The sequence below is a fragment of the Rana temporaria genome, chromosome 2 (genome assembly GCF_905171775.1).
Source record: "Rana temporaria chromosome 2, aRanTem1.1, whole genome shotgun sequence".
NCBI lineage: Eukaryota > Metazoa > Chordata > Amphibia > Anura > Ranidae > Rana > Rana temporaria.
Window position 1 is genome coordinate 138,462,436 of NC_053490.1, and position 25,481 is coordinate 138,487,916.

At 42.4% G+C, this 25,481-nt stretch overlaps 1 protein-coding gene across 1 annotated transcript; it reads left to right on the forward strand.

Moving 5' to 3' along the window:
* The first annotated feature begins 1,531 nt into the window (after nucleotides 1-1,531).
* RND1 (Rho family GTPase 1) lies at nucleotides 1,532-23,607 on the forward strand. Its single transcript, XM_040341188.1, has 5 exons — nucleotides 1,532-1,766; nucleotides 4,869-4,956; nucleotides 16,244-16,353; nucleotides 20,572-20,706; nucleotides 22,753-23,607. The coding sequence occupies exons 1-5, from the start codon at nucleotides 1,647-1,649 to the stop codon at nucleotides 22,996-22,998; spliced, it is 699 nt and encodes a 232-aa protein (XP_040197122.1). The 5' UTR covers nucleotides 1,532-1,646; the 3' UTR covers nucleotides 22,999-23,607.
* Nucleotides 23,608-25,481: the final 1,874 nt, after the last annotated feature.

Here is a 25,481-nt window from a genome sequence, read left to right on the forward strand (position 1 = left end):
CCGTGTTTAAACACAGCTTCCCGTGCTTCACTATGGCATTGCATCGATCGTGTGATCCTTTTATAGGGGGACACAATCGATGACGTCACACCTACAGCCACACCCCCCTACAGTTGTAAACACACTTCAGGTCACACATAACCCCATCAGCGCCCCCTGTGGTTAACTCCCAAACTGCAATTGCCATTTTCACAATAAACAATGCATTTTAAATGCATTTTTTGCTGTGAAAATGACAATGGTCCCAAAAATGTGTCAAAATTGTCCGAAGTGTCCGCCATAATGTCGCAGACACGAAAAAAATCGCTGATCGCCGCCATTAGTAGTAAAAAAAAAAATGCAATAAAACTATCCCCTATTTCAGGGATAAGCAATTAGCTGTTGCAGAACTACAAGTCCCATGAGGCATAGCAAGACTCTGACAGCAACAAGCATGACACCCAAAGGCAGAGGCATGATGGGATTTGTAGTTTTGGAACAGCTGGAGGTCCGCTAATTGCATATCCCTGCCCTATTTTGTAAACGCTATAAATTTTGCGCAAACCAACCGATAAACGCTTATTGCGATTTTTTTTTATACCAAAAATAGGTAGAAGAATACGTATCGGCCTAAACTGAGGAAAAAAAATGTTTTTTTATATATTTTTGGGGGATATTTATTATAGCAAAAAGTAAAAAATATTGCATTTTTTTGAAAATTGTCGCTCTATTTTTGTTTATAGCGCAAAAAATAAAAACCGCAGAGGTCATCAAATACCACCAAAAGAAAGCTCTATTTGTGGGGAAAAAAAGGACGCCAATTTTGTTTGGGAGCCACGTCGCATGACCGCGCAATTGTCAGTTAAAGCGCCGAATCGCAAAAAGGGGCCTGGTCTTTTACCTGCATTTTGGTCCGGGGCTTAAGTGGTTATAGTAAGCACCCCTGTCAGTGGTAAATGGTTTGTCTCATCTCTGTAACTGATACATTATGCTGGACAGCTTGTTCTTTTGAAAAACAACAGACTTGCTGGCTGGATAAAAAAATGAAAGCCTAAAAAACAGAAAATGAACGCGTAGAAGCCATCACACATCTAAACTGCAATATAATAACCTGCAGTGATGTGTATATTCCAGCCTTTGTAGGAATGAACTGACTTTTGCCCAGATGCCATATCTTTGTGTAATCTTTTAGTTTAGATGTCTCCTTGTGCTGATTACAAAATCTACCTCTGTCCTTGTGCTGATTGCCTTATCTGTATCCTCCATTCATAAACACATTTAGCAGCCATGTAAATAAAGTTCGGTGATCACAGAGGACAGGGGGGATTGCCACCTCTGCAGACATTCCATGACAATGCACATCACACACACACACACACACACACACACACACACACACACACATGGCTTTCCCAGGGACTCTGCCCCGCAGCCTATCACTCTTCCAGGCATGGGAAAAAGGGGCGGGGCGTGTCACTGGAACAGCAGCTTATTGGCCCGGAGCCACTGAGTTCCCGCTGTGTGATTGGCTCTGCGCGCGCTATATAGAAGGAAGACTGTCGGCTGTGTTGTAGTCGTTGCTGTGAGTGATTGGAGTGTCTTGTGTGCGGAGAATAGAAGAGATCTCAGTGTAATCACTCAGTGTACGGACATCTTATCCCATCACTATGAAGGAGAGAAGGAGCCCTCAGCCCTCTGTGGTCCGGTGTAAGCTCGTCCTGGTGGGGGATGTGCACTGTGGGAAGACGGCGATGTTACAAGTTCTGGCCAAGGATTGTTACCCCGAGGTGAGTGACACGCCGCATGGCCTTTGTATGGCCACATTCCTGTGCACTGGCCTGTGACTCCTTCCCAGGAGGTTGGGGTGTATCCGGGTCTGGGGACACTGGGGTCATTAGTCATCGATTGTCATATATCCGGGTCTGGGGACACTGGGATCATCGATTGTCAGATATCCGGGTCTAGGGACACTGGGGTCATTAGTCATCGATTGTCAGATATCCGGGTCTGGGGACACTGGGGTCATTCGTCATCGATTGTCAGATATCAGTGTCTGATCCCACTGGGGACACTATTGATCCCTAGATTTTAATGATCTATTGGTGTGTATTAATGTCTGATCCCACTGGCATGTCGGGATATTAATGATCTATTGGGGTGTATTAGTGTCTGATCCCACTGGCATCTCAGGATATTAATGATCTATTGGGGTGTATTAGTGTCTGATCCCACTGGCATGTCGGGATATTAATGATCTATTGGGGTGTATTAGTGTCTGATCCCACTGGCATGTCGGGATATTAATGATCTATTGGGGTGTATTAGTGTCTGATCCCACTGGCATGTCGGGATATTAATGATCTATTGGGGTGTATTAGTGTCTGATCCCACTGGCATGTCGGGATATTAATGATCTATTGGGGTGTATTAGTGTCTGATCCCACTGGCATCTCAGGATATTAATGATCTATTGGGGTGTATTAGTGTCTGATCCCACTGGCATGTCGGGATATTAATGATCTATTGGGGTGTATTAGTGTCTGATCCCACTGGCATGTCGGGATATTAATGATCTATTGGGGTGTATTAGTGTCTGATCCCACTGGCATGTCGGGATATTAATGATCTATTGGGGTGTATTAGTGTCTGATCCCACTGGCATGTCGGGATATTAATGATCTATTGGGGTGTATTAGTGTCTGATCCCACTGGCATGTCGGGATATTAATGATCTATTGGGGTGTATTAGTGTCTGATTCCACTGGCATGTCGGGATATTAATGATCTATTGGGGTGTATTAGTGTCTGATCCCACTGGCATGTCGGGATATTAATGATCTATTGGGGTGTATTAGTGTCTGATTCCACTGGCATGTCGGGATATTAATGATCTATTGGGGTGTATTAGTGTCTGATTCCACTGGCATGTCGGGATATTAATGATCTATTGGGGTGTATTAGTGTCTGATCCCACTGGCATGTCGGGATATTAATGATCTATTGTTATGTACCTGGGAACACTGGGGTCATTAGTGATCGATTGTCATATATCAGTGTCTGATCCCACTGGGGACACTACTGATCCCTAGATTTTAATGATCTATTGGGGTGTATTAGTGTCTGATTCCACTGGCATGTCGGGATATTAATGATCTATTGTTATGTACCTGGGGACACTGGGATCATTAGTGATCGATTGTCATATCAGTGTCTGGGGACACTTCGATCCCAGGATATTAGTGATCAATTGTCATATATCAGCATCTGGGGACACTGGGATCCCAGGATATTAGTGATCGATTGTCATATATCAGTGTCTGGGGACACTGGGATCCCAGGATATTAGTGATCTCTTGGGGTGTGTCAGTGTCTGGGGACACTGGGATCCCAGATATTAGTGATCGATTGTCATATATCAGTGTCTGGGATCCCAGGATATTAGTGATCTCTTGGGGTGTATCATTGTCTGTCCCCCCTGGGGAAACCACTGACCCCCTAGCCTGATCCCAGGATATTGGTGATCTATTGTATTGTATTAGTGTCTGATACTCCTGCCCAGACTGGTCCCTGGATATTAGTGATCTACTTGGGTGTATCAGTGTCTGGTACCCCTTCATAACACGATCCTTGGATATTGATCTATTGCAGTGCCTGATCCCCCCCTCCTTGCCCAGTACAATCCCAAGATATTGGCGATCTTTTGGGGTGTTTCAGTGTCTAATTCTCACCTTCCTGCCCAGCATAATTCTAAGAAATTTGTGATCTATTACAGATCCAACCTGGAACACCTCTAATACCCTAGACTGGCATCTGCCATGGCACTGGCTACGTTCTGTACTCAGCACATTAAACACCATTAACCCTGGGCACTGCAAAGGAAGCATTAGTGCTCGCTCCGCATTTATTATATATAAAGGAATTGATTTTTATCCCAGCATGACCAAGTGCACAAAGAAGTGTCACATGGCCAACAATAGGTACATAGAATGTATCAGGCTGTAGTCTGAAACTGGTTAAAAATATTATATATAGCTTTAATATTTTTAATACTAAGGCATATTATATATATATATATATATATATATATATATATATATATATATATATATATATATATATATATATATATATATATAATCTCTCTCCCTTAGTATTAAGACTGTTCACTGTATTTATTATTTTTTTGTTCATTGTTAAACTACAATATAGTAAATATTTACAGAAAAGGTGTGAAAGTAAATACATGGTTGTTTGTATTATTGTTAGGTGTAGCCCTGTAATTTCCAGTTTAGAATTTTTCTACATTTTTAGGCTTGTTCTGTCTTTTTTTTTTTTTTTTTTTTTTTTTTTAGAGAGAGAGAGTGGTTTTTATTTATTTATTTTCATTGTACTGCATTCTAGTGGTTTATAGCCTTGTTGCATTGTTCACCCTTCCTTGGGAATGTTTGCAGAGATCTGTAGATAGTCTCAGGATACAATCAAGGCAGAATATTCTAGGTGGGACACGATTATAGTTCAGCAGTATAGCATGGTGTATGATATTGTTGTCTGTACTAAGACTGGGCTCTTCTTTCCTTAGTCTGACTCTGATTTTTCTCCTTTGTCTTGCCTGTCTGGATTGTCTTATTGTGTGGTGCATTTGCCTTGCGTATCGATATCTGTATGTTGCAGTGGTGCCATCGAGACACGTGTGCTTGCGTTGGCTGCAGTGGTGTCAGTGAGCCGTGTTGCCCGCAGTTCCACTGTGTGTTGCGTAGGTGTCAGCCCCCCCCCCCTTCCCCCTGTGCTTGTGTTGGCTATAATAATGTCCTAGCAATGTAATGTTGCATTAAAGCATCTGTTGGCTGCAGTGTTGTCCTAAGCTATATATGTATGTCTCTTGTTTCTAGACCTATGTACCTACAGTATTTGAAAACTACACAGCTAGCCTGGAGACAGAAGAACACCGTGTGGAGCTCAGCCTTTGGGACACATCAGGTATGGATTTTGGAAGGATCAATAAGACGTCTTGTGATAAACTTCAATAAAATTGCTGACTTTACAACTAAATACAACCTTCTCTTGTAAATTGCCATTTAAGTGATCCTGTCTAAATAATAACCATTTGCTCATTCAAGGGGAGGGCTGTCGGAGAATTTCTTTTGTGCTGCATTCTGGGTGGAAAAACACAATAGGTGTTCTTAAAAAAAATTCAATTATATGGGTCCAAAGACTTTGAAACTACATCTGACTCATAAGTTGGTCTAAAATGCTGAAAATTAATTCACGGCTATCGGCAGATTCATACAGTCACGTGAATTATGTTCATTGTCACTGTGTTGCAGCTTAAGACATTTATTTTAAAGGGTCACTAAAGGAATTTTTTTTTTTAGCTAAATAGCTTCCTTTACAGTCCTGCAGTCCTGGTTTCATGTCCTCATTGTTCGTTTTTGCTTTCATGTTGCTGTAAATCCTGTCTGTTTTGGACACTTCCTGGTTGCCTGTTTCCTGATAACCACAGTACTGGGAGATTTCTCACGGTGGTCACTAATCAAGGAGGTGTGATTACTGTGTGTAAAACGAAACTGGATTGGTGCTGAGGAGTTTTAGACAAAGTATCACTGCTCTCTATTGGCTGACTGCCCTCTAGTGGCTCTCTGTACATCAGAGAACCAGCAAACAACAGCAAAAACGAAACTACACTGCAGGAACATTATATGATTGTTTTTTTATCCATTTTTAATCATTTTTAAAAGGAATCAGTTAACTATTATGTCTCTATACCCTGTAAACAGTCATTTCAGCTAAAAAAAAAAATTCCTTTAGTGACCCTTTAAGGGTCTCTGCTTGATAATTAAGAACAGTGGCAGGCCTAGGCTGGCTTCCTGGCATCTCTGGCCAAGTCCTAATGGTAGGAATTATATTGGAATGCTTTGACTGTCTATAAAATAGAACTCTTACCTGGCACAAATGCCTTTTGCTACCGTGTTTCCCCCCGAAAATACGACCTAGAGTTGTTTTTCAGCAGGGCTGGGATATAAGCCCTACCCCAAAAATAAGCCCTAGTTAAAAAATCTTGTAAAATTCTAATATCCACTCTATTACAGAAGAATATAATGTACAATGTGTGTGTTTCTGTAATATAATTGCGGGGAAGAAAGCTCCGGCGGGTCACAGAAGTGCAGAGCGGCACTATAGCAAAGGTATTTGGCACAATTATATTACAGAAACACATACATTGTACATTATATACTACTGTAATAGAGAGGATTATTGGATTTTACAAGCATTTTAACTCGGTTCACACGGGGGATTCCTGTCAGGCAGGGGGAGAGAAGACGACACATTACATGGTAAGACCTACCCCAAAAATAAGCCCTACTGTGTCTTTTACTGCCAAAATTGATATAAGACCCAGGCTTATTTTCGGGTAAATGCGGTATTAATATTTATAACCTAAGTAAGTTACAACTTTTAAAAGGCCATCTAACCGCACCGTCATCGGGCATTAAACATGGCTATGATTAAGGCCTGATGCCCAAAGCGCAACATTTTTTGACTGTGCTGTAATAAAACAATGTTTTAGCCGACTTCCATGGCATCAGCCTGTCTTCCTTTTTTATTGCATTGATTACATGGAGGTTTGCAGAGACTTTCCAGGCTGTGTTCATGAGGCTCACAAGGCATTACACAGGAGTTAGTCGCTTGGATACACCTGTTCTAGCAACCTGAAGTAGGCCTGAGCCTGTACACATGGGCCGAATATCGACCATTGCAACAGAAACCGGCCAACATTCGGCCAGTGTTTACAGAAGCCTGCCTGGCTGTCTGAACGGGCATGCTGGCAAAACGGCAGCTGACCGGCATCCAAACAGCGCTTGCAGTCAATGGCTGTGAGCCTTGGGCCTTGGGGGGACAGTTTATTGTCCTTCAGACTTTAGGAGGGCCGGATTGTGGCCAGTGGGGGGCAGAAAATGTCTATGGCCCAGTATCAGTGAGAATAAATATGGCCTTGGGGTTGGTGGTCAGTAGGAGGAAGAGTAGTGCCCCTATCAGTAGGAGGAATAGTATCCCATCGTTGGTATCGTTAGAAGAAATAGTGCCCCCTTGTTGGTGTCAGTGGGAGGAATAGTGCTTCATATCAGTGGGAGGAATAGTGCCTCGTATCAGTGGGAGGAATAGTGCCTCGTATCAGTGGGAGGAATAGTGCCTCGTATCAGTGGGAGGAATAGTGCCTCGTATCAGTGGGAGGAATAGTGCCTCGTATCAGTGGGAGGAATAGTGCCTTGTATCAGTGGGAGGAATAGTGCCTTGTATCAGTGGGAGGAATAGTGCCTTGTATCAGTGGGAGGAATAGTGCCTCATATCAGTGGGAGGAATAGTATCCCATCATTGGTATCAGTAGAAGAAATAGTGCCCCCTTGTTGGTGTCAGTGGGAGAAATAGTGCCCCAAGGGCCAGATAAAGGCTAGCAAAGGGCCAAATATGGCCCTTGGGCTGCTGTTTGGAGACCCCTGCTCCAAAATAATGGTGTGTACTGCTTTTTTTTTTTTTTTATGGTAAAGTATTGGAATATAGCATAGACTAGACTCCACTTAGGTTTGACAATTGACATAAAATGGACTAGGCTAGGTCTATTTTATGTGCTTGTCCTCCCAGACCACTTTTTTTTTATACAGACCACGCAGTCCTCATTAAACTACATCTTTTGAAAACTTGTAGGTAAATACCTAGTTCTGCACCGAATCTATTCATAGGCCCCGTACACACGACCGAGTTTCTTGGCAGAATTCAGCCAGAAACTAGATGGGAGCCGTATTCTGCAGAGGAAACCGGTCGTGTGTACACTTTTCGCAGAGGAAACCGATGAGGAACTCGTCGAGCCAAATAGAGATCATGTTCTCTATTTCCTCGTTAGTCCATGGGGAATTCGACGAGCAAAACGATGTGTTTTGCTCGTCGAGTTTCTCGGACGTGTGTACGGGGCCATAGCCCAGTGCTGTTCAGCCATTCCTGGGAATGTATCATTCATTAGTCTGTAGCCCCTTAATTGATCGTCAGGTATGCTAATACAGTAATGTAATTCTCCTAGCCCGTTCACACTTTGACTTTATAGAATAGCACTAATATATCTCATGTTAAAAGGGTGTAAATTAATACATTTAGCGTTAATGACCATTTCACCCAAAACACTAATTAAATTATTGAAGGAGTTCTATTAAGGGAAGACATCTGCGATTAAACAATTTGCCTTTCTGCACTCACCGAGCCCAGCTGATGAATCCATTTGAAGCATCTCGGTCCCAAATTGCTGATCATGTAAGACAATAGGATGAACTCGCTACGCATACACAATGTAAGATATAAAAAAATGCTGCTTAATATTGAGGCTTGACTGATAGAAGGCCTCTAATTGGCTTTAAATAGTCCTTTTAAAACAGTTACTGTTTCCTTTTGTAAGGAGGGTTTGGCCCAGACATGTTTGCAATCTTGCATAAGTATTCTATTCCTGTTATATGTGCTGTTCATATGCAAAGCTTCCAGCACAGTTAGAGACCGAGGGGTGGGAAAATGCTGTTAGACAATTGTAGGTTGGGGATAAACTGAAAGCTTTTTAACATTCCTCTTTCAATTGTTTTAATAACAGAAGAAAAGTTGTAATCAAAGGTTTATTGTGTTTCCTGCTGGGTGCTGCTTAGCTGGTCTTTCAGGCCTGAAACTGCCCTAAGGGAGAAGTGAGATGAGACTTTGGTGGTCAACACCTAAAACACATTTCCACTCTTAAAAGGGACTTGTTGTTACAACCATTAATTAGCAGTGTAAATCTCTCATTCCTTTCTCAAAGCTGCTTTTAAAAACACCAATCTAATTACTCTTTAGTCCCGCATCCTGTTTTATGGCTCACTGGTAGATGTCTAATGACTTCATGTTTTTCCACTTTAAAAATTCCTTTTTTTCTATGAGAAAGCTAAAAAAAATGAACTCTCTAAACGCTATCACAAGAATAATGAGCTTTATTTTTTAGCAATGTGACTCATTTTTAAAATTCATTTAGCTAGAAATAAATATAACTACTTTTTTTTTTTTAATAAAAAAAATACAAATCCTGGTGTTTTACCTTTTTGCCTTATGCAATTTAAAGGGATTTGTAAAGGTTTATACCTTAAAGGCTAAGTTCACTTTTTTTTCCCCTAAATTCCAGCTCCCCTATGTATCAATATAGTATTAAAGAGGAGTTCCACCAAAAAATGGAATTTCCTCTTAACCCACTCCTCGCCCCCTTACATGCCACATTTGGCATGTAATTTTTTTGGGGGGGGGGGAGTGGGGGCTTCAGGAGAAGGGGACTTCCTGTCCCACCTCCTCCTTCCGCCGAGGGGCTGGAAAGGCGATTAGCTTAATCGCCTTTTCACAGCCCCTCCCTGTAGGCGAGCGCCTGTCCAATCGGACAGCGCCGCTCGCGCATGCGCAGTGCCGCTCACGCATGCGCAGTGGGTGCCCGGCCGTGAAGCCGAAAGCTGTCTCTGCCAGGTGCCCACACTAGAAATGAAGACGCCGGCCGGCGAAGGGGGGCGAGGAGCGGAGCCCCGGCCGGCGCGTCGCTGGAGCCGTGGAGCAGGTAAGTGTCTGTTTATTAAAAGCCAGCAGCTACACTTTTTGTAGCTGCTGACTTTTAATAAACTTAAAAAATGGGTGGAAAACCCCTTTAATGTACTTATTTTGCAACTGCTTTCCATTTATTCTACACACATCTACCTCACTGACTTCATAGCTGTTTAAAATCACTGCTCGATTACTTCCCGGACAGACTTTAGGTCATGACACAGGAAGGAGTTGACCCGCTGATCTCCTTAGCACACATCCTGCATCATCTACCTTCAGCTGGCCAACTCCTTCCTGTGTCATGACCTAAGGGCCAGTTCACACCAGACGCAGTTCCGTGTGCTTTTTTTTCTGCACAAAATGCATGCACAGTGTTTTCAATGTATTCCAATGGCTTTAGTTCACACCATGCAGTCAGTTTCTGCACCAAAAACTGACTGGAAAGGGACTGCATGGTGTGAACTAGAGCCATTGGAATACATGGGAAAACGCTGTGCATGCAATTTTAGTGCAGAAAAAATGCACACAAAACTGTACGGAACTGTGTCTGGTGTGAACTGGCCCTAAAGTCTGACCAGGAAGTAAGGCAGAAGTAATGGAGCAGTGTTTTTAAACAGCTTTGAAGTCGGTGAGGTAAGCATGTGTAGAATAAATGGAAAGCTGTTTTGTTTTTGCAAAATTTGTACATTAATACTATGTTGGTACATAAGGGAGCTGGAATTTAGAAGAAAAGGTGAACTTTAGCATTTAATGTATTCTCTGCATTAAGGTAAAAAACCTTGCATGTTCAGCTTCCTCCCAGACACTCTAAATACTTAACTGAGCCTGATCCCGATGCAGCGCTGTGCCTTAGAACGTCAGCGCTGCTCTCTTTCTCATTTCACAGGCTCAGACATGAGTGGGAGCCATTGGCTCCCACTCCTGTCAATCAAATCCTGCGAGGAGGGGGCAGAGCTGTGTGCACCGTTTGTGTTAACAGACGCACACTGGCCGTCTTGGGTTCAAGCCTAAACGAATGCCCCCTATAGCAAGTGGCTTGCTATGGGGGCACTCGGAAGGGAGGAGGAGCCCAGACCGCTGGTGGGTGACCCCAGAAGTGGAGGTTCAGGGCTGCTTTGTGCATAACCATTGCACAGAGCATGTAAGTATAACATAGCCCATGCCTAAGCAGTAATAAGGCCACAGTATTTGATTTATATGTCTGGCCAAACCAGAACACATGCATTTGAAGTATGTGTAGTATAGCTGTGTAATTTCAGAACTGGATGGACAGAAATACAAGTTATTTGGCAGGTAAAACAACCTCCATATACTGTGTGGTTATCTCTTACATTTGACCATTTACCTGGAGTTCAAACTTTAGTGAAGCTCCCTTCTTAACATAATACTTTAATGATTGCTCAGACCTGAAGTTATTCACATGTCTCATTCTAATACATCCCAAAAATAAGAGGATTATTTCTAATTTCAGGACCGTGGGTGGGGCCGTGCAAATCCTTTACATCTCATGCCAGATACACATCCAGATCCACTGGTGTATAGTGCAGCCTAAGGCTAGCCATACATTATACAATTGTCTTATTCAATTTCCTTTAGATTTACCTTCAACTGTGTAGTGCAAGAGTCTGCCTGATTGAATACACATTGAAAGTGTTTAGGTTTGGCCTCATATTATATGGTTTGGTAAATCTAAAGGAAAATTGTATAATGTATGGCCAGCCTAATACTATAGAGCAGGGGGCCATTTTGTTCCAAACTGCATAGAGAGGGATTCAGCCTATTTGCCCATATTCACTCCATTGTTTGGAAACTATGGCTTTTTTTTGGAGTAGGACTTGGCACCTAACAAGACAGTATAACTATAGATGTTATGGTGAGACGGGACTAAAGGAACCAAAAAAGACCTCCAGCCAAATCCATTCATAGACCAGTAAAGCCTTCCTAAAATTTATTCACATGTCGTATTCTATCACTTGTCCTAAATATAAATGGAATAGTCATTAATTTATTAAAACTGCTTTTTTCTTTTAAAATATAAAAAATCGGATGCTTACAGGCCCCAGCCCACGTTTACTTACCTGAGCCCTCGAAAGTCCTGTGTCGTGAATGTGCTGGCTTCTCGGCCCAGGCTTCAACTAGAGAGTGCAATCTCTGGTGCCGCTCTGCATAGAAACCAATCGGCTTCCAGATTTTTTGTCAAAGCTTAATTAAACAAGCTGAAAAATGCATCCTGTGCATTAAGGGGAAAACAAATCTGATGCTTACAGGCCCCCCTTTTACTTACCTGAGCCCTCGAAAGTCCCGCGTTGTGAACACGCTGGCTTCTCGGCTGTTCAATGGATGATTGATAGCAGCGCAGCCATTGGCTCCCACTGCTGTTAATCAAATCAATGACGTGGCGTGCCAGGGGGCGGGGCCAACTGTATCACGGGAGCGCGCCCGCTATCTAACCCCCTTGGGAGAACGCTTCCCAGAGGGGGTCATCTATTGCGGGGAGGAGCCGAGACAGCCGCAGAGGGACCCCAGAAGACCAGGATCCGGGAAACTCTGTGCAAAACTAGCTGCACAGTGGAGGTAAGTATGACATGTTTGTTATTTAAAAAATAAACCTTTACAACCCCTTGAAGTTAGAAGCTGATTGGCTACCATGCGCAGCTGCACTATATTTTGCACTCTCCGGTTTTAGTAAATCAACCCCAGTGGTTAACCCCAGTTAATGATCATTAAATTCCTGACTGTATTAACTGTAAAGCTTACTGAATAGCAACAGAGTTCTTGTTTAACAGTCTTGACTTGACACTATAAAAGCAACTGCCTTGGAACAATGGTTTACTACACTCTTAGCTTTGCTATTTGTGCAACATTTTTCTAAGTAAGCCTGTAATTGGATTTACAGTTTGTGTGTGTGTGTGTGTGTGTGTGTGTGTGTGTGTGTGTGTGTGTATATATATATATATATATATATATATATATATATATATATATATATATATATATATATATATATATATATATATATATATATATAATCTCTTTTTGTCACAAAGGACAGGAACTCCACCCTATATCTGACACTGTAATGTTCATCAATCATATTTATTAACAATAGCAGCCAATCAGATCAGAGTTATCTGCACTTTAACAGACAATGAGAAAGGCTTTCTAATTCGTTGCTGTGGGTTACATCTCTCTGCACATTGTTAATTCCTTTCTTATAGACTTGCTATACCTGGCTGAAGGATTTCTGTATGTATTGGAATAAATTGTCGCCCTTTACAGAGATGCAGCGCTAGCTACCATTGATCACTCTGGCTGCTTGCTATGCATAGCCAGTCTACTAGATGCTGCAGATTGTTGGTGCAAGTCTCCAAGCCAGTGTGTGGCTCAGACTTGTACATTCAGCTACGCAGTTTTCTAAAAAGCCCCAGGGGAAGGGATGCAGCAGGCATCAGCCAGTCCTTGAGCAGTGCACCACCCATGCCAGGTAGCCAGCCTGGACCCTTGATTGATAAATGTACTACCATTTGTTCATATGGCTATCATTTTGATAGTAAAGTACCCATCCATTGTTTGTAAAAACTATTCAAAAGTCCTTACGTGATCTTGTGGTCATTTTATGTAAATCGCTGATAGCCCTTTTGTGTTTCTTAAAATTGATTCAGGAATTATATTTGTAGCTTTTTTAGGAATTATATTTATAGCTCTTGGGGTATGCAATATGATTTGGCTCTTAGACCTTTAAGCAATCTTGTTCCGCATACAACTAGTGTTGGCACTTTTGGAGCCGTGTTTTTAAATCTGGACGAAAACGGAACAATGCGGTGCACAATAGATACACCTTTAACTCGTTACCTTCTTTTGGTACATATTTTTATGTTGAATGTCTTGATATTCTGCAGCCTCCTGTCCCCTAACATGATTGGTCTGGCCTTGTTGCCATGGAAACTGTTCTTCTAGTCAGGGAGGGGGTATTTGCTATTCTAAGCACGAAGCTTCTGTGCTGAAATCTGAAGGGGAGGGTGAAGTGGAGAAAGCTTACGGCTTGCAGCTCCTTTGCCCTGCGGGGTGCTGTCCGGGCGTCGTACCCAAGAACTGCATCACTGTCTGGGTTATATATATATATATATATATATATATATATATATATATATATATATATATATATATATATATATATATACATATATATACATATTAATAAAATAAAAAATATAATTTCATATATATATATATATATATATATATATATATATATATATATATATATATATATATATTTATTAATAAAATAAAAATTTAATTTTATATATATATATATATATATATATATATATATATATATATATATTTATATATATTTATATATTCTGTTCTATAACCCACTTTTGCACTGGGGCTCCTTAATACTCAAAGGGCATGTGTGCATGTTGACGGTCCAGTGGTAGGTTCTGCTTGAACACTCGTGATTGCTTCTTCCTAGGAGCAGTCATTAAATTGATGTGTTGTCCCAAACCTCTTTTAGCACAGAGAAGAGTTGTCCACATAAGGACAGAGCAGATAATGGCATCCTCAGGGAAAGATTGCTGCAGTGCTAGAACACATGTTCAGGGCTTGAGTGGCCAACTTGTCCCTGAAGTTGAGCTGATCACTGGGGACTTCAGTTCATATCCAGCCTTTACCATAACCTAGCCTTTACAGTCTTTAGTACTTTGCTTCTATGTAGCTTTGCAATAACAGGGATAGGACTTCTATTTAGCAACAAATCTTTTTCGAAAACCAATGGTGGGCCAATGTTTTTTAAGTAATCATTTAACTAATGATTATTAGTTTACACACTAATGGTGGCAATAGACCAGCAGCATTATGTTTATATAGTAGTTGTGAACCTATTTATTACATTTTAATAGGGCTGCAACTAACGATTATTTTCATAATCGATTAGTTGGCCGATTATTGTTTCGATTAATCGGATAATAGCCGTAAAAAAATTGTTTATATTTTTTTGGACCAATTTGTTGTTGGGGAGATTACAAAACACAAATTGCCGCAAAAACACAGTACATGCTTTTCTGCAGCTTCTCCATTGAAGTATATTGAACCGAAAAAAACAAAATGGCACAGTTTTGCGTTAAAAACTCCTTGCCCTTTCCAAATACGCAGCAGCTAAAAAAAAATCATGGATGTGAACGTGTCCCATAGGAAAACCTGTAAATGAACTGTAGTGTTTCTGCAAAAAACAGAGCTGTGACCCCGGCCTGAGATGTTTAGTAACATAATGGGGTTAAAAAAAAACAAAAATAAGCACAAAAAGAGCAAATAATCGCTACTGTAAGGGGTTAATTGTTTTTTACTGTGGGACAGTGAAAGTAAAATTTACAGTAGCGAATTTTCTTTTTTGTACTATAAAGGGCTAATTTTAGTTGTTTTAGCCCCATTATGTTACTGGCCGATTAATCGAGTACGAAAATTGTAATCGATTAATTTCATAATCGATTAGTTGTCGATTAATCGTGTAGTTGTTTCGGCCATACATTTTAAGGAAAACTCTTATCCAGAGAAATCCTATTTGCCCTCCCAGACTTCATTGCTAAAATGAAAGGAAATAAGCTAATTGGCTGCTATACAGAATATCTTTCAAACATTTTAATAAATGAAACTCATTGATTGGTTTTCTAGGGTGCACCAATGTTGCATAACTATGTTTCTCGAATAATGGCAAAGAACCACTAGAGCAGGGATCTGCAATTAGCGGACCTCCAGCTGTTGCACAACTACAAGTACCATCATGCCTCTAGGTGTCATGCATGTGGCTGTCAGAGTCTTGCTATGCCTCATGGGATTTGTAGTTCTGCAACGGCTGGAGGTCTGCTAATTGCATATCACTGCACTAGAGTAACCCGTAGCAACCATTCGGCAGTTATGACGCCTGATACGTGATATGTCTTTGGTTCCTATGGGGTGCATACTGCTGATTTCACTACCTTATTAAGCCTGATAATGTTAATATTATGTAACAAAAAAGCTAACAGGCAAAGTGTTTGCAAGAGGCGATTAACAGTGTGATCCCTGATGAGCTGGTATGCCTGCCCTGAAGCTGGTGTTAATCTTTTATTGTAGCTGTGACAATGCTATAATGAGCTCAGTCTGTCATACATGAGGTTGCTTCTAAAATAAGTACTGTGGCAGTTGTACAAATGAAAGTACTTAAAGCCAGGGTTTTGATCACCGCGCTAATTATGACTTTTATCACATTTTAACGACAAAAGTTCGTTTTTATTGTCACTTTTTGTGATTATTAAATTTTATTTGGAAAGGCATCAAATCACAATGAAGAGTTAAGCAGAGTAGCCCATATCATGTAACCTCTATAGTCAGATCATTGAATGAAGAATTGAGAATATTCATTGGGATCTATTGCTCAATGTCATTAGGAAGTGATACGGTGGAATTCTTCCGTATATTCAGACCACACAGAGACTTCCAAAAGTTAGCAGAAAACACGTTGGGTTAATTATCTTTAAATTGCCCGCCTCTAATCTCTCCCCACTGTGTTCGGCTGTGTTCGGCGTGAATAGTAGCAAGCTTGCATCTGTCTGACCTTCACACCTGTTGACCTTCTGTCTTTTATCTGTTCTCCATATTACGACAATGTTGACCTTCTGTCTTTTTTATCTGTTCACAGGTTCCCCATATTACGACAATGTCCGGCCCCTCTGCTACAGCGACTCTGATGCAGTATTGCTCTGCTTTGACGTCAGCCGGCCAGAGAGCCTAGATAGTGCTTTGAAGAAGGTAAGTTCATTCTTATCTCCCAAGTGGAATCTGTGTAAATGATTCATTATAAAAAAAAGATTTTGGCTTTCTTAATAAAATATAAACGGGAAAAAAAAAAAAAAAACATTCACTGCTCCTTTTCAATGCATTTAAGTAATGCATGTAAGTTCATAAAAAAAATACCTTTTTGATCTTCCAAAAAGGCACTTAGCTACGAATTTACTATTGTGGGTTAAATGGTATCAGCCCTGCCCTGTTTTCTGTCGATAAGCCACTAAATTCATCCTGCTGTGCCCATCTTCAAAGCATAAGCACTAACTGGCTTGTAGTATTATGAAAGGAACTGGGATGGTTAAAGCGGGGGTTCACCCTATCGACGGGAAAAAAAATATTTTTTTTTCTTTTACCTTTAAATCAGGCATTGTAGCGCGAGCTACAGTATGCCTGTCCCGAATTTTTTCCCCCCATACTCACCTTGTAGTCGTCCATCGAAGATACCGGGGAATGGGCGTGCCTCTGGAGACGGAGGATGATTGACGGCCGGCTCTGGCGCGTCACGCTTCTCCGGAAATAGCCGAAATAGGCTTGGTCTTCACGACGCGTGCGCATAGCCTGTGCGCACGCGCCGTGAAGAGCCGAGACCTACTCCGGCTGTCTTCGGGGAGAGTGACGTGCCAGGGCCGGCCGTCAATCATCCTCCCTCTCCATAGGCACGCCCATTCCCCGCGGGAGCCGAAATCTACGATGGACGACTACGAGGTGAGTACGGGGTTAAAAAAATCGGGACAGGCATACTGTAGCTCGCGCTACAATGCCTGTCTCGATGGTAAAATCAAGTACGAGAGGGTGAACTACCGCTTTAAATAGACTTTGAGATACAGTAGTGATAAAAGAGTAGCGTCATGTCACAACTGAGTATAAAAAATAAGAGAGGAGCCTCTAAGTGTAGCAATATGGTTACATTTAATGAAGGTACAACATCTAGCAACTTATTGCTACACTGAGGCCTCTTACACACGGCCGAGAAACTCGACGGGCAAAACACAACGTTTTGCTCGTCAAATTCTACGTGAAGCTGCCGAGGATCTCGGCGAGCCAACTTTTCCCATTGCCGTCGGGGGGAAAAGAAGACATGCTTTCTTTTTGGCCCGACGAGATCCTCAGCGGTTTCCTCGTTGAAAAGTGTACACACGACCGGTTTCCTCTGCAAAAAAAACCCCCAGCAAGCTTCTTGCTGGTTTTTGCAGAGAAACTCGGCTGTGTGTACGAGGCCTTAGAGGTGCCTCTTTTCTCTTTTATACCCTGTAAAAAAAATGCTTTGATATACAAGTGCTTTGAATTACAAACATGTTTCTGGAACGAATTATGCTCACAATCCAAGGTTTTACTGTACCAATAAATGTGCAGAGGACACAAAGGTCTGAATTTGAGGTTTACATACCCTTCAAGAACTGGATACACATTATACAACTTTTGTTGTCTGATTTTCTTTAGACCCATTTCACACTGAGACTATTAGATTTTCTGCAGATTTTGGTCTTCAGATTCTCCAAAAACATATAAAATGAGGTCAAACCTTAAAGCCGCGTACACACGATCAGTCCATCCGATGAGAACGGACCGATGGATCGTTTTCATCAGTTAACCGATGAAGCTGACTGATGGTCCGTCGCGCCTACACACCATCGGTTAAAAAAACGATCGTGTCAGAACGCGGTGACGTAAAACACAACGACATGCTGAAAAAAACGAAGTTCAATGCTTCTAAGCATGCGTCAACTTGATTCTGAGCATGCGTGGATTTTTAACCGATTGTGGTGCCTACTAACGATCGTTTTTTTTCCCATTGGTTAGGAATCCATCGGTTAAATTTAAAGCAAGTTGGCTTTTTTTAAGCGATGGTTAAATAACCTATGGGGCAAATACACGATCGGTTTTGACCGATGAAAATGGTCCATCAGACCGTTGTCCTCTGGTTAACCTATCGTGTGTACGAGGCCTTAGACTTTCAGTTTGTATGCAATCAGGCAGGCCCTTGCACTACATGGTTTGGTAAATCTAAAGATAAAAATCTGCAGAAAATTCAATAGTGTGTATGGGGTCTGAGACGCGGCCACGATGTCACTAAAGCGCTGCTCGTTTTAGCGGCGCTTTTCCGACACTAGCGGGTTAAAAACGCACTTTTCAGGTGCTTTGGAAGCGCTGCCTATTCATTCCAATGGGCAGGGCGTTTTGGGAGTATGAAATACAGCGCTCAGAGACCCTACTTGCAGGACTTTTCCGAACACCTTGCAAACACACCTCTCCAGTGTGAAAAGTCACACTAGAATGAATGGGAGGCCGGTTTCAGTCGCTTAACAGATGCTATTTCCAGCGCTAAAGCACCTGAATATCGCCCCAGTGATAAAGGTGTCTAAGATTTACCAAAACCATGTAGTGCAAGGTCCTGCCTGATTGCATACAAATGGAAACTCTCAGGCCTCGTACACACGACCGAGGAACTCGGCGGGCGAAACACATTGTTTTCCTCGTCGAGTTCTTGTTAGGCTTGTCGAGGAACTCGAACGAGCCAATTTTCTCCATTCCCATCGAGGAAAAAGAGAACATGCTCGACAAGTTCCTCGACAGTTTCCTCGATAAAAGATTTACACACGACCAGTTTCCTTGGCAAAAAAACTCTCCCACCAAGTTTCTTGATGGATTCTGCCGAGGAAACTGGTCGTGTGTAGGAGGCCTCAAGGTTTGACCTCATATTATATGGTTTTGGTCAATCTGAAGGAATTTTTTTTACAGAAAATTGTATAGTGTGTATCCAGCTTATGAAGAGCAAGGGCCTGCCTGATTGCATACAATTTGAAAGTGTTTAGGTTTGAAGTCCATAGTATATGATTTTGGTAAATGTAAAGAAAAGTTGTACAAGGCAATTGTATAAAAGTGGTATAGTGTGTAGCCAGCTTCGCTAAATCAAGACCCAAATGTTTGTGTATGTTAGCTGGATGGTGCCAATTGTGTCAAACCCCAGAGCTTGCCTCTGCCACAATCTTAAATTGCATGCAGAGGATGAGAGACAGGTTTTATTTACAATGTTTCAGGCTATGCCAGTATTTCAGTGTCATATGTAATGTATCAATATAGTGACAAATTGTAGCAGAAAATATCAGTTTGTTTAGATTTCCAGTCACTGGGGTTTACTTACTAAAGCTAGAGAGGGCAAAATTAGTCACAATTTTGCAGAGAAACCAATCGGCTTCCAGATTTTATTGCTAAAACTTAAAGCGGGAGTTCACCCATTTAAAAAAAAAAAAAAAAAAAATCTCCCCTTAGCTTCCTGCTCGTTCGGTCTAGGGGAATCGGCTATTTATATTAAAATATGTGCAGTACTTACCCGTTTTCGAGCTGCATCTTCTTCCGTCGCTTCCGGGTATGGGTCTTCGGGAGCGGGCGTTCCTTCTTGATTGACATTCTTCCGAGAGGCTTCCGACGGTCGCATCCATCGCGTCACTCGTAGCCGAAAGAAGCCGAACGTCGGTGCGGCTCTATACTGCGCCTGCGCACCGACGTTCGGCTTCTTTCGGAAAATCGTGACGCGATGGATGCGACCGTCGGAAGCCTCTCGGAAACCTGTCAATCAAGAAGGAACGCCCATTCCCGAAGCCCATACCCGGAAGCGACGGAGAGGATGCGTCTCGTAAACGGGTAAGTACTGCACATATTTTAAAATAAATAGCCGATTCCCCTAGTAATAACGAGCAGGAATCTAAGGGGGAAAAGTGCCCTCTAAGGGTGAACCCCCGCTTTAAGTAAACAAGCTTAGGTCAGAAACTGATTGGTTTCTCTGCAGGATTGTGATGCTTATAAATACATCATTCTAGTTCTATCACTGGTTCAGTAGCAAAAAGACATTCAAGAGTTGGGTCAGATCCATCCCCAGGGCCCAGGCCTATGTTGCTGATGCCAGCTCTGCCTCTGGCAGAAGCGGGTGACCTGTGCTCTTTAAAAACCTGCTCCGAGGCTCAACTCAATGTCTCCCTTGCAATGCTTAAGCTGCCCCCCCGCCCCCCTTAATACTTGGAAACGGTAAATGTAACTGCTAGGAAACCATACAAATTAATATTGCTAGTACAATATTATGTATTGTGTAGTCTAAAATGAGGCCAAAATATTTGACATAAATGCTACAGTATTACTTTATTTGTCTGGACTAATTAACTAATTATGTCTTTTCCTTACTTGCAGTGGAAAACGGAAGTTGTGGACTACTGCCCCAGCACTAGAATACTTCTGATTGGCTGCAAAACTGATCTACGAACTGACCTTAGCACAATCATGGAGTTGTCAAACCAGAAACAGGCACCTGTGGCTTATGAACAGGTTAGTGTACTTTTAAGAATGCAATACTTGCCGACTGTTTTTATATTCATAGCTTCACTTTAAAATGCCCTTTTGTGTACACATGCAAACGGCTATGGCAAATAGGGATAATTTGTCTAGTCTAAAGCTATAAGATACACCACCATGCATAACAGCTACAGACTAAGGGGCTGATTTACTAAAGGCAAATAGACTGTGCACTTTGTAAGTGCAGTTGCTCCATAGCTTAGTAAATGAGAAGCTCTGCTCACTTCTACCAGCCAATCATGTGCAAGCAAAATGCTGTTTTTTTTGTTTGTTTTTTGTGCATGTGATTGGATATTCTTTGCAAAGTGAAACCTCCCCTTATTTACTAAGCACTGGAGCAACTGCATTTTCACATGTACATTATTGCAAACAGCAATGAAAAGCAGTAGCAAAAGGCAATTACACATATCATACAATGAGTGACTGTTGGTGCCAGTTCACACTTGTGCGATGTCAGACATCGCATGTGGCTCGCATTGCTGTGCAGATCACATACTATGTCTGTGTGATGCAAATTCAGCCATACAGACTGTATGGCTGAATTTGCATCGCATTCGGACCAAAATCGCGCAGGACCCTTTTTTCTCGGGTTGTCCCGATACCAGTATCGGTATCGGGACCGATACCGAGTATTAGCGGGAGTACTCGTACTCCCGCTAATACCGCCGATACTAAAATAGAATACTTACCCCCCCCCCCCCCGCCGCCGCAACCAACGCCGCCGCCGCTGCCACGTTAATCACCGCAGCGCGGGGAACATTACAGACAGCTTTCGTTTGAATAGCTGTTTTCCCCGCCACGCATAGACACTTCCCCTTGGACGGATCTGTCCAATCGCGAGCAAGGGGGAGTGTCTATGCGCGGGGGGGGAAACGGCTGTTCAAACGAACACTGACTGTAATGTTCCCCGCGCCGCAGTGATTAACAGTAGGTACAGGGGACATGGCTGGTTATACAGGGGACATGGCTGGTTATACGGGGGACATGGCTGGTTATACGGGGGACATGGCTGGTTATACGGGGGACATGGCTGGTTATACGGGGGACATGGCTGGTTATACGGGGGACATGGCTGGTTATACGGGGGACATGGCTGGTTATACGGGGGACATGGCTGGTTATACGGGGGACATGGCTGGTTATACGGGGGACATGGCTGGATATACGGGGGACATGGCTGGATGTACATAAAAAAAAGTATCGGTACTTGTACTCAGTCCTAAAAAAGTGGTATCGGGACAACCCTACTTTTTTCCATCCGCACCAGAATCGTATCGCATGGGTGTTCAGACCCATGTGATCTGATTCCTGTCCAAATTCACAGTTCCCATTGCTATCTGATTCCTGTCCAAATTCACAGTTCCCATTGCTATATGTGAACCGATCTGAGGGTGTCAATAACTTTCTATTGACATCTGCAGTGGTTCGCATAGGGCACTGTTAACTGCCTGCAAGTTCTATGCGATTCGGCACTGGAATCACGCTGGTTCCCCTATCTCGCTGGTGTGAATCGGCACTTAGAGTGATAATTCCATTGGAATAGAAAGTATAGGGAAGTCTAGATAGAAACAGAAAATGTTGCTACTTGCTAGTTGAACCTGAAAAATCAAACGGTGATCAATCTGCTTATAATTGACATTCCAGCTCACACATGATTGGTTGGATTTTTTTTTTATGGTTCATTGTCTGTATAGACTGCACATGAAGATCATTTATGTAGCCTCATCCTTTGACTCCCTCTATTCTATTGTATTATATCCAGTAGGCTATATACAAGGCTGTCTAATCTGAAATGAGCACTGATAAATACAATGCATATCCATAGTCATGATGTTGGCACTGTGCAGAATTTTTACATATTTTTATCAGCATTTTCTCTTTAATGTAAACTTATTAAAGCTGTTAAGCCTTCTTAATGCCAGGATGATACTTGCTATGCATATAGGTTGGATAATAAATGCATGACTAGCTATATATGCCATCCCAAAGTCTAATTTTAGCTTTTCTTTTTAATTCCAGGGTTGTGCTGCAGCCAAGCAATTAGGAGCAGAGAGCTATCTTGAGTGTTCAGCCTTCACGTCAGAAAAAAGCGTACACAGCATATTTCGTTCAGCGTCTTCAGTGTGTCTATCCAAACCCTCTCCTCCGAATCGCAAAAGCCCCGTCCGGAGCTTATCTAAGAGACTGTTAAACATACCCAGCCGCTCTGAAATTATTTCTTCAACCTTCAAGAAAGAGAAGGCCAAGAGCTGTTGTCTTATGTAAGGCTGTACGGCTGGCATGACACGGACACTTGCATTAGACTTTGGACATTCCCCAGCGTTCTTTCTCATCACTGGCAAAGAACACCGGGCCCGGGGGTGAAGATCCTGGGAGCAGTAGCCTCACCCCCTGGGGATGAGCTAGCACACAGGCTGGAGCCAGAAGGGCTGAAGAGATTTGCACAAAGACTGATTGCACATGAAGGAAGGAGGATAAACCAGTACGGCGGTGGAGTTGTTCTATTGACCACTAAAATTCTGGAAAAAAAAGAGCTGCTTTTAATAGAATTATCCCTTCCCATACCTTGGCTTCCTCCATGGACTTGCCAGAAAATTCTCATTACAGTGTTAACCCTGTGGTACTTGTGCCTGTACAATATTGTATAGGTAGCAGCTGTTGGTAAAACTGCTGGTTAAAGTGGTTTTCTTCCCTGCGCTGTGAAGACTGTATAAATTATTTTTTATTTTAATCAACCCTAAAATCTGTATGTGCTTGATCTGTGATACTAAATTTATTTATTGAAAATATATGGGAGAAATCAACCCTTGACTTGTTTATTTTGGAACATCCTGCCTGATATGAATAAACTTCTTTTTTTACAGACCTACGGCACCCAATTTGAATGTTGAGTTTTTAAAGTTTTACTTCTCTCTATGGTAACATGTAGGGAACCTGGACTAATGTTGGCCATACACACAGCCATTTCAATTTTTTTTTTTTGCATATACCCACACACGTGTTGGCTTTTAGCACCTTGAACCCCATTTTCCGCTCCATGCGGCATAAAGATCGCTATGCCTCTCTGTAGGGACCCGTCCTAACACTTAAAGCTGACGTTTAATCTACTTATGTTTTACCTATCGGCCTCGTACACGTCCTCAACGAGTTCTTTGTCAGGCTTTTGGAACAACTCGACAAGCTTTCTTTGTGTACACACTGTCAAGACCAAATCTCCTCGTTCTCAAACGTGGTGACGTACAACACCTACAACGGCAGGGGAAGTTCGATTCCACTGGCACAACCCTTGGGGCTGCTTTTGCTAATCTCATGTTACTGCGTGTTAAGTAAAATTTTGGTAAGAGACAATTTGCACTTTTCAGACAGCGTTACAGCGTGACAAATGTGCTATCTCCATTACAAACGCTACTTTTACCGAAGGTGCGCTCCCGTCTCATACTTTATTCTGAGCATGAGCGGGTTTCATAGCAGACACACGAACGTGTTTCTTGTCGAAAACCAGCCCGACGAGGAAATTGAGACTCCCGTCGAGGAAAAAGAGAACTTGTTCTCTTTTTTCTCGTCGAGTTCCTCGACAGTTTCCTCGATGAAAAACACACACGACCGTTTTCCTTGGCAAAAAGCTCTGCCACCATGTTTCTTGATGGATTCTGTCGAGGAAAACTGTCGTGTACAAGGCCTCTGGATTCCTCCCTCGTCAACCTGCGATTGGATTTTTTAATTAAGCCTTTGTTTTCATTACATACATTATTTTAGTCAGTGATGTAAGATCTGGATCTTTTCCGTGTAAGATCACGGCTTGTAGGAGGAGCTGGCAGGGTGCTGTACATAGCTTTCTGAAAACATCTTGGCACCCTGCCTCAGTATTTCTCTCAAAAGCAATCAATCCCAATGCTAACACTTGGCTGGCTCTTGGGAGGATTTATGCAATTATTAAAATGCATTCATGGTTGAGAATTGCTAGGAGAACGGCATTTGCATGCAGACCACCCTAGGAAATTGCCCACGTGCACCTTCATGATTGAATGAAAGGATGGAGAAGGGTATAGTTGATGCTGAGCGTTCTTCAGTCAAGAAATGAGGCAGGCCTGGTCTGACTTGCTGCTTCTACAGTGAAATTGGAGAAATCTATTTCAGTACAGGAGAAGAACCTGTGCAAGTTTGAAGGTGCCTGCAGAGGACCTATACTAATGTGCAAGGCACAGCTAGAGTTCTTCTTTACTAGTCCCTTAATAGGGTTGTAAATGTACAGTAATGCAAGGCTTTCTTCCTCGTGTGGAGTGTCGTGCTCGCCCCCTCCCTTGGACTACAGGAGAGTCAGGACGCCCACTAACACACAGCTCTTTAACTGCACCGTAGAGAGCGTCCTGACTCTCCTGTAGTCCAAGGGAGGGGGCGAGCACGACACTCCACACCAGGAAGAAAGCCTTGCATTACTGTGTGGAGTTACAGAAAGAAGAACAGGAAGTGAGGATTTCTCAGAAGAAATAAGGACATTTAAAAGCAAAATCAAAGGATGAGGTAAGTGAAGGAGGACTGCACTAAGGTAAAGGAAGCTATTTAGGGAACAAAGGTACCTTTACAACCCCTTTAAGTGATCCCTAATAAGACTTGACTTTCAGTAAAGATGTTCTTTGCAGCTTCCCCACGCCACACTCGGTGTGACCCACAGAGGAACAATACCTTTATTGCAAGGCACCATTTGCACAAGCGTTTTGCCAGAATGCAAATCTCGGTAGCAGCCACCG

What these genes read in the sequence shown, in the direction of transcription:
- RND1 (XM_040341188.1), top strand. Translation starts at nt 1,647, where the DNA reads ATGAAGGAGAGAAGGAGCCCTCAGCCCTCTGTGGTCCGGTGTAAGCTC. An exon ending in CAGCCTTTGGGACACATCAG is followed by an intron (nt 4,957 to 16,243) that starts GTATGGATTTTG and finishes ATCTGTTCACAG; the next exon opens with GTTCCCCATATTACGACAAT. An exon ending in TAGATAGTGCTTTGAAGAAG is followed by an intron (nt 16,354 to 20,571) that starts GTAAGTTCATTC and finishes CCTTACTTGCAG; the next exon opens with TGGAAAACGGAAGTTGTGGA.